Source organism: Charadrius vociferus, unplaced genomic scaffold, assembly GCF_000708025.1.
Source record: "Charadrius vociferus isolate BGI_N301 unplaced genomic scaffold, ASM70802v2 scaffold43, whole genome shotgun sequence".
NCBI lineage: Eukaryota > Metazoa > Chordata > Aves > Charadriiformes > Charadriidae > Charadrius > Charadrius vociferus.
Window position 1 is genome coordinate 3,795,849 of NW_009648043.1, and position 10,992 is coordinate 3,806,840.

At 37.7% G+C, this 10,992-nt stretch overlaps 1 protein-coding gene across 1 annotated transcript in view; it reads left to right on the forward strand.

Annotated features, from left to right (window-relative positions):
* GRM8 (glutamate receptor, metabotropic 8) overlaps positions 1 to 10,992 on the forward strand; it is a 347,214-nt gene that overhangs the window by 331,197 nt on the left and 5,025 nt on the right. Inside the window, exon 9 of the mRNA XM_009883656.1 lies at positions 10,593 to 10,839. Within this exon, the coding sequence (XP_009881958.1) occupies positions 10,593 to 10,839 (247 nt within the window). The remainder of the gene's footprint in view (positions 1 to 10,592; positions 10,840 to 10,992) is intronic.

Sequence of the window (10,992 nt, forward strand, 5' to 3'; positions counted from 1 at the left end):
TTGTAACAATGTGTCAGTCAACAACTCTGTTATAGGAAACTATCTAGTTTTTAATTTAAACCTGGACCATGAATTAAATCCAAGCCATTTTTTTTTCTTTTTCCTGGTAATGTCTTTCCTTAGTTCTCTGTAAGGCAGCTTTCTTTCTTTCTCTTTTTCATCACTAGGCAATTATGCATATGAAAGTGACAATTTTGGGGTTGCCAACTGGCTCCTTGAGTTTTAAGTGTTCCAAAATGTCAGCTCCCATATTTTCAAATGGATTATGATTGAAGATGTGCCAATCTACATGAATTTATTTTGAATACTTGTCCACCTGCCACATTTGCTAGTTGATTTAGCCCTAGGGTAAATGCAATCTCCATTCAAAGTAGATACCTGAAGACTGAATTAATAAGAAACACCTTATATAAAATAAATTTTGCTAAAAATTACAAAACTGCAAAAAAGAAATGATTCTCTAAATCATGCTGCATCTTATCTATATTAATTTATCTAAGTTGTGCAAATCAGAATAGATTTTGCCAAAGGGAGTTTTCATTTTCTAAGTATTTGAAAGGACTATGAAAGTGATTTGAAAGCTAAACTACAACTCTGGTAAAAAAGTATTTGGAAATCTTACATTAAAGGAATATTTTTTATTAAATAAAATTGGAAATAAGGTTGAAATTCACTGTTGTACACAGTACCCAGTTGTAGGCCAATAAATATGATTTTTTGTTACTGGGAAAAGGCTACCGGCTTTGTACTGACCTGTCAATATGGGCTTTTGAGATATATTTTGGCTTGTGTCCCAAGCTTGTGTGATAACAATTGTCAAGCAGTCAGGAGACTACTGCCTAACTTGTTTCAGCTTAGCTCTCTGAATACTGTATATGGTAAAGGTCTAACAAACCTGTAAAGCCTCTCAGTAACTGAGTAACTCAGACTCAATTTCAATTAATAAGCAGTTAATGGGTGGAGATTGATTGTAGCTGGGAACTCATATTTAAAAAGAGCAAATAAGCACTAAGTGTTAGTAAATGTGTAAAAGTAAGTTCAGCTGTATCCAAGACTAAGGGGGAGGGAACACCAGCCATCAACATCATGCATCTTCTCCTGGTGAAGGACTTGGGATACTGACAACTCAACATAACCTCCCCTTCCCTCTGTTCTCGTGGAGGGCTGAATCTGTTGCCCTTAGGAACCAGGGGAGCACAGACAGGGTATGTATCACTGAAGAAAAGGGATTCATACGCAGAATATCATGTATAACAGATTTAGCTACATCATTAATGAGATTTTCCTGAAAAAAATTAAAAGATTTGAACAACAAAAGCTGGTATCGTTCTAACTGGATTAATAATAATATTTGCTGTAGTTTTGATTAGGCTGTTAAGATTTTAATTAGACTAACAATAAATTCTTTGCTTGGCACTTTGCCCGTGAGAAGATCTTAAGTGTAACACAATACACCATAAAAATCCTACTTCTACATTGTGGTGAAGGCTCAATTAATGTATAACATAAGAACTACTTTTAAATAATCTCCTTACTCAGTTTTTCCATGCAGCACAGAATTTTTCCAATATGGTTATTTAATTATTTTTTTTACTGGTATTTGGAAACTTCTTAGTTTAGTTTTACAAATTCTGAGTACCAACTTTCTACTGCAGCTTTCGGAGTTCAGGACTCCTGAATATCAGGACTGACATAGACATTACAACTGATATAGCAGAGATTGGTCTTTGGTCAGTGATTGACTGCTGTAGCTCTATTTATAGTAAGGTTGATGAGATGAATGGATCACATGGCCCTTTAAAAACAATAACACTGCAATAAATTGTGTGCCATGGTATATGTAAGCTGTATGATAGTGTGATATCTAAACTAACTTATGAGCAGAAAAAAGAATCAAATCACCTACTGATATTTTAAATGACTTTGAAGGTCTGCAAGGTGGTGCCTAGCACTTACCATGACATGTATGTACTGAGGATGGATCACAGTAAAGAAGCAGATTTTAGTTTATTACTGTTCTTAATAGGACATTGTAATAATTCTTGCAGATGAAGTAAAAAAGGAACATTTTTTTCTGTTCAAAAATATTGTTCGTTCCCAATGAGCAGAACATTTGATAATGCAACACTTGTTTCAGTCTAATTTTCTCCATCTTTTGCCACAAGACAGTGTCATTTCTGATGCTGATGTCCTATGATGTTATCTGTGAAAACACAGACTAGGTCTACAGGGGTTACACATCAGCAGAAAACTTTTTCAAATGTAGCAAAAGAGTTAAAGCATCTGAAATTTGTATACTGGAACAAAAAAGGGAAGACGAAGCCAAGGAACTAAAACAGGCAATCCTCCCAATTTTCTAGAAACTTATGGTTAGAGGTGACGTTTGCCAATAGAAATGACAACTGGCATTAATGTCCACCATGTTGAGAAAGTACCATGTTGCTATGAATCACAGAATAGTAGAATCATAGAATTGTAGAATCATGGAATGGTTTGGTTTGAAAGGGACCTTTAAAGGTCATCTAGTCCAACCCCCCTGCCATGAGCGGAGACAGCTTTCACTAGATGAGGCTGCTTAAAACCCCATCCAACCTGACCTTGAACACTTTCAGGGACAGAGCATCTACAACTTTTCTGGGCAACCTGTTCCAGTGCCTCATCATCCTCATTGTAAAAAAATTCTTCCTTATATACAATCTAAATCTACCTTCTTTCTGTTTAAAAAGGTTGCCTGTTATCCCGTCACTACAGGCCCTGGTAAAAAGTGTCTCTCTGTCTGTCTTAAAAGCCGCCTTTATACATTGAAAGGCTGCAATAAGATCTCCCCACATTCTCTTCTCCAGTCTGAACATTCCCAACTCTCTCAACCTCTCTCCACAGGAAAGGTGTTCCAGCCCTCTGATCATTTTTGTGGCCTTCCACTGGACTCGGTCCAACAGGTCCATGTCTTATACTGGGGGACCGCAGTACTCTTGTACTGAGGATGCAGTACTCCAGGTGGGGTCTCACGAGAGCAGAATAGATGGGGAGAATCACTTCCTTTGACCTGCTGGCCGTGCTGCTTTTGATGCAACCCAGGATATGATTGATCTTCTGTGCTGTGAGCGCACATTGCTGACTCATTCGTTTTTTCATCCACTGATATCTCCAAGTCCTTCTCTGCAGGTTGGGTCTCAATGGGTTCATCCCCTGGTCTGCATGGATGCCTCCTGTGTTGTCTCTTTAGGCTCAGTCAAAAATAGCAACTATACATTGCCAAGAATACTCACAGGCCGTGAAGCCAGTTGTCATCGTCTCGTTAGGTCTATAATATTAAAATCTCTCAATCTCTCAACAAGAGCAGTGTGGGTTTACCAACATTACATAGTGGGAATCATCCCAAACTGTGAGCAAACTCCTGGGAAGGGTTTGGGAGAGTGTGAGTTGGTTCAGGCTGAGGCCCACTTGTGCTGGGAGGGCACTAACAGTTTAACAGTGCAGGCAGTAAAGCCCTAATTGCCAGGCCTCTACCATAGCATTGTTTCATTGTCTACTATATAGACACAGTGGTAGAGTTTTATATTTATATTAGCCCTAGAGATTAACTATCCCTCTTTTTTATTCGGTACATTACAATGGTATCCTGACACCCTTTGTGTGATAAAGGAATCATGTTTTGTTAGGAAATGAAATGAAGAAATACACAGAATCGACAACCATTACTGGTCCAAGTTGTTCCAAAATGACAGGACAGATTAGCAAAGCTTGGTGAAGTGAATGTCTTCAAATTCCAACTTTCTGAGTTTTGGGAGTTGTCTTTGTTTGGGATACAGCTGTTCTACTCTACCTCCATGGTAAAATCAGGTATTGAGAAGTCACTGGAAAATGTTTGGATGAACTAAGGTTAGTTTTAGGCATATGGGGAGATAACACGTTGGAGAGAGAACTGTGCAATGCAAACTTTGCAATGTGCCGTTGTGGAATTTACCATTTCCAATGAGCAGCTGACAACTTTGAGTTCTCTATATCTACTTACCTTAAAATAATAAATACAGTGCTAGAAAAAGACATAGTAAAGCCATTCCTTTATTTGCATAAAGTAATTTATGGGTAAAAAGGGAATACTTATAAATAATCCAGGAAAGGTCAAAATTAGACTTATATGGAAAATTTGAACAGTGAAATCATGACCATAATTCAGTAAATTAGTTATTACCTTTTTCCTTTCTCTTGAAGTTTCTGAAAGCAACTGAAATGTACAGGTAAAAATAAAGACGATCTGTTTTCTGTGCAACATACACAATTACAGCCTACGTTTACTGCTTGAGATAATAACCTAATGAATGTTGTACTTTCATGTTTATGAGAAGGCTTTGAATTTTTCTCTTGCCTCATTTTAATTGGTAGTTTGGTAAGGAATGTTTTTAAAAGTTTAAAAAATATCTATGTTAAGTAGTTTCCCATGTTTTCTAACTGAACAAACATTTGAAGGAGACTCATTCCATGAAGTTTATCTTATACCTGGCAAATAATCTCATTATAAGAGCAAAAGAGTGACTGACTTGTATCTGCAGTGTTTTTCTTCAAGAAAGGATGAATTTTCTTCCCACAGGTCTGGACAGAAAAGTAAGTTGTGGACTGAAAGCAATAAAAATCTGTGGGTGTGAGCTTATGTGGATGGGGGTTCTGCAGAGAAGCATGGATCCTTTTGTTAGTTATTGGCGCCTTGCCAGCATTGTTGCCTCCCCGTTTACAGTCTCCTGGTTTCAAACATATTTGCCTACAGCCAGCCTTTTCCGTATTGATTTTTGGTGTGGAATCCGTTACACAGTGTTTCTTTCTGATTTGTGAACACAACTATGAACCATACATGTTGTCCTGCAGTCAACTCTTTAGCAAGCAGTGCTACATGCAAAAGCAATTGTAGTGTTATGGCATGTGCATGACATTAAAAGGAAAACGGGACTGTCTTTTTCTAAGCCCTCTAGATTCTGCAGCAGAGGCAGAATGGCTATTAATGCTTTCAGTGTTTTGCTGAGACTAAAAAGACTTGTGCTCTCCACACCAGAAAAAGAAAGGGACCATTTTGCTGTCTCTCCCAATCTGTGGGATGCCTGTGGATAGATGACATGTATCTTTATTTTATGACGTATCATTTATCTTCTGGCTATAAATGAACTGTTAAAGGCTTGCAGCAGTTGGGAGTGAAGGCAAGAATGGCGGGAGGGAATGAGAGCAAAAAAACCCTTGTAGGAAACAAAGCTTGCTGCAATTCTGGCCTTAAAAAATGAAACTGGCTGAAGGGATAAGAGGATTCACATAAGAGACATAAAGTATTTGGTAACAAGGATAAGGGGAAAATTAAATAATAATTCAATCTTCTGCTCTGTTTCTGGCAGTTTGGGACATGTTCAAGAGCACCTATCTGGGCATATCTGTCTCAGCAGTATGGTTCAGACTTCAGTGTTTGATATCGCGGCTGTTTCTTTAACCTGTGTAGAAAGGCACTTCTAAGGGGAAAATTGTATAGAATTAACCAATAAAAAACATTAGACCAGTTGTGTCTTTTTAAACATCCACTTCTCTTTGGAGTGCAAGTAGCTGAGCTGGATCTACACTAGGCACCCCGACAGCTTGAGATGTACCAAGCCTTCCCTCTGGTTTAGCACTTCACTAAGTCCTGGACTTGTTCATCTTCTGTGTTACAACTACTAACATTTAGAGTACTTGCACCAAAGTGGAAAACTTAGATCCAATTCACTCAAGAAATCACAATAGCCATATCTCCCACCTATCCAGGATACACTATTAAAACCAGATTATGGAACAGGCTGGGTGGGAGGTACCCTCTATTTGTCCTATTAAAGCTGAGTAGAAAAGAAAAATAAATAGCATGAGAAAACCAGTAATTCTGAAGAGCCTGAATGTAATCTTATAAGTGAAAGCAGGGGAGGACTCAACCAAGGAAGCAATTTGGACAAGAGTTGTGACATTACCACTATTTTTTTTTTTTTTTTTCTAATGAAAGTGATGGCTTTGTGTTGAACTCAAGGCACGTGTGCACGACGTTGCCTCTGCAAGCATCAAACTGATGGGACACTACTGGGGACTTGGGGGCTATTTCAATTCTGAGCAGTGAAGCCTAGCTGAGAGGTAGTCATCCAGCTACCTGCACTGGGACAAATTGGTGCACACAACTGCTTTGATGCATAGAAATTTTTCAGGTTACCAAGGAGGCAATTCAGTTTCAATTACTTTCAAATTGAAAAAGCCATCAGAGTATCTGTGTTCTTCTAAGATATCCTTTCTGGGTGGCCCAATATTTCCTATGTCCCATTTTAAGACTCAAAGTAGAAAGAAGTGGATACATAGTCCTAGGATCGATGGTAGAACTTAGAAAATCCCTACATAGTCACACATTCATTATCTACTTTAGCTGCTGAGACAGTCAGAGGCTATATTACCAAGCTTGTAGGACTATTCTGATGAGGAAGGTGTCCAGGTCATATGTGAGATAGACAGACCAGGTGTCTGAGTGGACACACAGGGTCTAGAGCACCTATATGGGACGATCTGCTGTGAGGGATCCTTTGTCAATGGTGGAGATACAGAACAGTACATAAGAAGTCCTGTATCAGTTCTGGTGTGGGGTTCAGGTAGGGGTTGGAGACAGGAAGGTATTTAAGTCTCAAGTTTTTCCCATAGTATAAAGATATTTTTTATCTTGTGCTACCATGATTTTAGTTTTCTGTCTTATGTCTTCTGGCTGTCAAGAACAAGGAGAATAGATATAGCAGTCTTTGTTACATCTGTGAAAGGCTTTATTGGACAAAAAGTTTGTAGTTCAGAAGGGGTTTTAGTGTGAGGAGTGTTGAAATTCATTTCTGTGTAACCATGAATCGTTGTGAGAAAGGGACCTTTATTCTCCTGTAACTTAGAGTGAGCTACCACTGTGAGAAACATGAAAAATTATTCAGATCTCATATCTTATTAAACTGAACTACTTTTGTAGCTCCTTGATTTTTAGAACAGCTAATTCTATAAAAGTTATAGATAGTTATGTTCCCAGAATAATAAAAGTACCCAGAATGCACAGCCATAAAACATCATTGTTCTCTTGTCAGGGATAAAACAAGATAAGAGTCAGACAAAAGTCAAATCAAGTGTGTGACATCCTGTTTGTTAAAATTGTGCTTCTAAAAGTTAAGGCTGCAAAAAGGGGGATTCCAAAGATGGACAAGATTAGTTGCAGAGGGTGTTCCTGTCTTATAAACAGACTCAGCCTGCAAATGACCATTTAAAAAGGAGTAGGGCCTGCTGCAGTAGAACAAGAGGTAATGGTTTGAAACTAAAAAACATAGATTCAGACTAGGTATAAGGAAGAAATTTTTTACAATGAGGGTGGTGAAACACTGGCACAGGTTGCCCAGAGAGGTGGCAGATGCCCCATCCCTGGCAACATTCAAGGTCAGGTTGGACAGGGCTCTAAGCAACCTGATCTAGTTGAAGATGTCCCTGCTCATTGTAGGGGGATTGGACTAGATGACTTTTAAAGGTTGCTGCCAACCCAAACTATTCTACGATTCTAATAGGAAAAGGAATCAAACTCAGGCTGTCATTGACAACTCGTCTCCAGCTGAGTATGCAATTGCATTAGTTTATGAAGTCAGACTAATGTACACACCACACACAATGTGTACATGTAAGTATATGTTCAAAGTCTTCCTCTCAAGGTCTAACAGGCTTCTTGAAGCCCTTCTTTCTCATTAGGTTCATTAAACAGTAAGTAGTAAGGGTGATCCATGCAAAACAGCATCCCTGAGGCTGAAGCTCTCTAATGACTATCTTCACTATTTGAAAACTGTTCTGTCAGAAAATTCCCAACTCACTCTGATTTTAATGTTTCAGTAATTATAATGGCTGGTTCAAAAACACAACAATAATTAGAAATAAACCCCACTGCTTATGAACTGTAATCTGCAATGTGAAACTATCTGTGATTTGGATTTTTTTCAGTAGACTTTTGTGCTGGTCATTTCAATTAAATCCACAGAAAATACATTAGATGTAATGATACAGCTCATGCAAAATACCTGCATGAAATGCATTGAAATCCATGGTTTCTTATTATTTCAGTGAATTCATGATCAGATTTAGAGCTGATTGACTTATGAAGCTTACTTGAATGTAAACCTTCAGGCAGACATTTTTTCTCTTTAGCATTTGTAAGAGCTTGGCACTGTGGGACTTTTTATCACAAAAAAGGTCATTGAGATCTACCATCATGCACATATATTTCTTGCTAATATGACTAGTACTATTGCATGAATGTATGTATTTTACCCTGTAACATCCAGAGGTTCTTTATCCTTTTTTATCATCTAACTCTTATACTGAACCGTGAAAGACAAGCTTTACAGCTTGGGTTCTTGATAAGGACTTAAAAATATAAATATTGAAATGCCAGGCACTGCTACTGATTCTGTGGGTGAGGCTTAGCTAGCCACTTAACTGCCATGAGTTGGATTTTAAAAAATGGTAAGTATTTTTAATGTTTGATGGAATTTTCATATGTGCTGCAGTATGTTAAAGGCATTATTTGCATTGATTTCAGTTTTGCAAATCCCATTAGGAAATATATGCATCCTTAGGAACCAAAATACTTTTGCTTTAGGACGCCACTTAAAGCAACACTTAACCCTAAAAACCTTTGCTGTACCAGTTCAATTGCAGATCAGCCAGTTTGGTTCAGAGAGAACTGGATATGTTGTTGGTGCTGTTTGCATGTGAATGTGCACCTGCACAGGGGTCCTTCCACAGAAATCTGAAAACTGCCTGTTAGTGTAACCATGTGAGGTTTTCACTAGAAGTGTTCATGCAAACTGTAGGTCAAACTCTGCTTTTGGGCACACCACTGTCATTTTGGAGGTTGAAAGGAACGTATTTATTTCACTGGTGTGAGAAAAGACTGTAATGTATATATTTCTGAAGTATTGTCTTCATGTATTATTGAAATGAAGGCAGGTGTTGCTCCTATAGCTTTCCTCAGCACAATAGGAAGACAATCTGGATTATCTTTTTGGTCTGGTGCTGTCCCTGAAAGCATGTTCAGCTTCTTACTAATTTTGAAACATTGTCAGTCCTTTCTTAAGGAGTAGATTGGGCTACCCCTCATTTTATGGTAATATTTGGCATTTTTCTGTACAATTATACCAATACTTTGCAAGGCGGTTCAGGGTAACAGGCCATTCAAAAATATATTTGCCCCATTTCTCACCCAACATTGCTTTAAGTGAGAGCACAGTTTATTTGAGATCTCTAAGGAGAAAATATCTGATGGAAAAACTTTGTAAACTGAAAGACATTAAAAAATGTCCAACTATAATAGTGACTGCACACTAGTTTATTCTATGTCTACTTTTCTGCCAAGGGCCAAGTTACCCAAGGGCACTTAATAAAAACAGATGATCTGAAGCTGACGTTGCAGACAGACTTACTACCTTATCTTCAGGTTAGTGTGATAGTATTGACTAGCGCTTAAAATCATGCCTGACAATGTCAGTGAATCCTCTGCCAAGGCAATGAACAGGTTTTATTTCAGTATCTTTTTCAGTATAACAACATGATTACTGAGAGACTTCCTACTCAGTTTAGCAAACCACACAGAATTGTAAAGTAAAATTGTTGTCTCACAAAATGTCTAATAAAATATAATTTCCTAAGAAAACGTAAATGTTGAACAGAACTAAAATTAGTATTTCTAATATACTATCTGAATACTTCTCCAAATAAAAAACTTCTCTCTGATGTTCTTATGGAGTGATCATTGTCATTTTCTTTTGTGGGACTATGGAAGACCAGAGTTGCTTTCTTTTTGTAGGTGGTAACAAACAATAGACAAACTCACTCAGAAATGTCAGATTTTTCCCTCCTCCTATAGGGGACCTCAGTCCTCTGTGGTCAGATTCCCAGGTCCCCAATTTTCTGATTTCTTAATTAGGACTGTGACATATTAATATATTTATTATGTGCCAACAGAGCATTGTGACTAGAATTCAACAGTAAAGTGGAAATCTATTCAAGCTTCACTAGAAGAGAAACTATTTATTATTTTTTATTCCAAGCTGGAAACTCAAAGAGTATATCAAAGATTTAATTAAATTTTGCATTATGCCTGCTGCTGGTTGAACCATGCTGCACACACTACTGAATCACCATGTGGTATATTCTTGTAGAGGCTTCTGTGTATTAAAGTAGATTATACAATGTTAACCCTTTTGTCATTCCTCATTTCCTGTGCAGACATATTTGTTTATTTTCTGAAAATGCTGTTGTTACAGCATCTTGATTACTTCTATGAGAATGAAATTTAATAACTTTTTTGTTATTTCTACCACCTACTCTTAAGATTAAAAAAACAACATGAAACAGTCGTACTTGACTATAATTAATGGCAGCCAAAGTCAAGGGTTCTTCTGATGTATGTACAGAAAAGGAGGAGTGTTACTGGTTCCCTTTCCACCTAGTATTTCTAAGTTAATTACTTTATTTTCCTTCTTATATTGCATCAATATAACAATGTTTTTTATGTTGTTGTTTCTTTCCTTCCCCAGATGTACATCCAGACAACAACACTTACTGTCTCCATGAGTTTAAGTGCTTCTGTGTCTCTGGGCATGCTCTACATGCCCAAGGTTTATATTATCATTTTTCATCCAGAGCAGAATGTTCAAAAACGGAAACGGAGCTTCAAAGCTGTAGTGACAGCTGCCACAATGCAAAGCAAACTGACCCAAAAAGGAAATGACAGACCAAATGGCGAGGTCAAAACTGAACTGTGTGAAAGTCTTGAAACCAACAGTAAGTCATCTGTAGACTTTCCCATGGTCAAGAGTGGCAGCACTTCCTAATAGATGTACGTTCACAAGAATGCCCTTTCTTTTAATAGTAAACTTTATTCTTTTTGTTGCTTGTTCTGCATGAATCCAGAGATGTGTCAGAATTCATGTACTG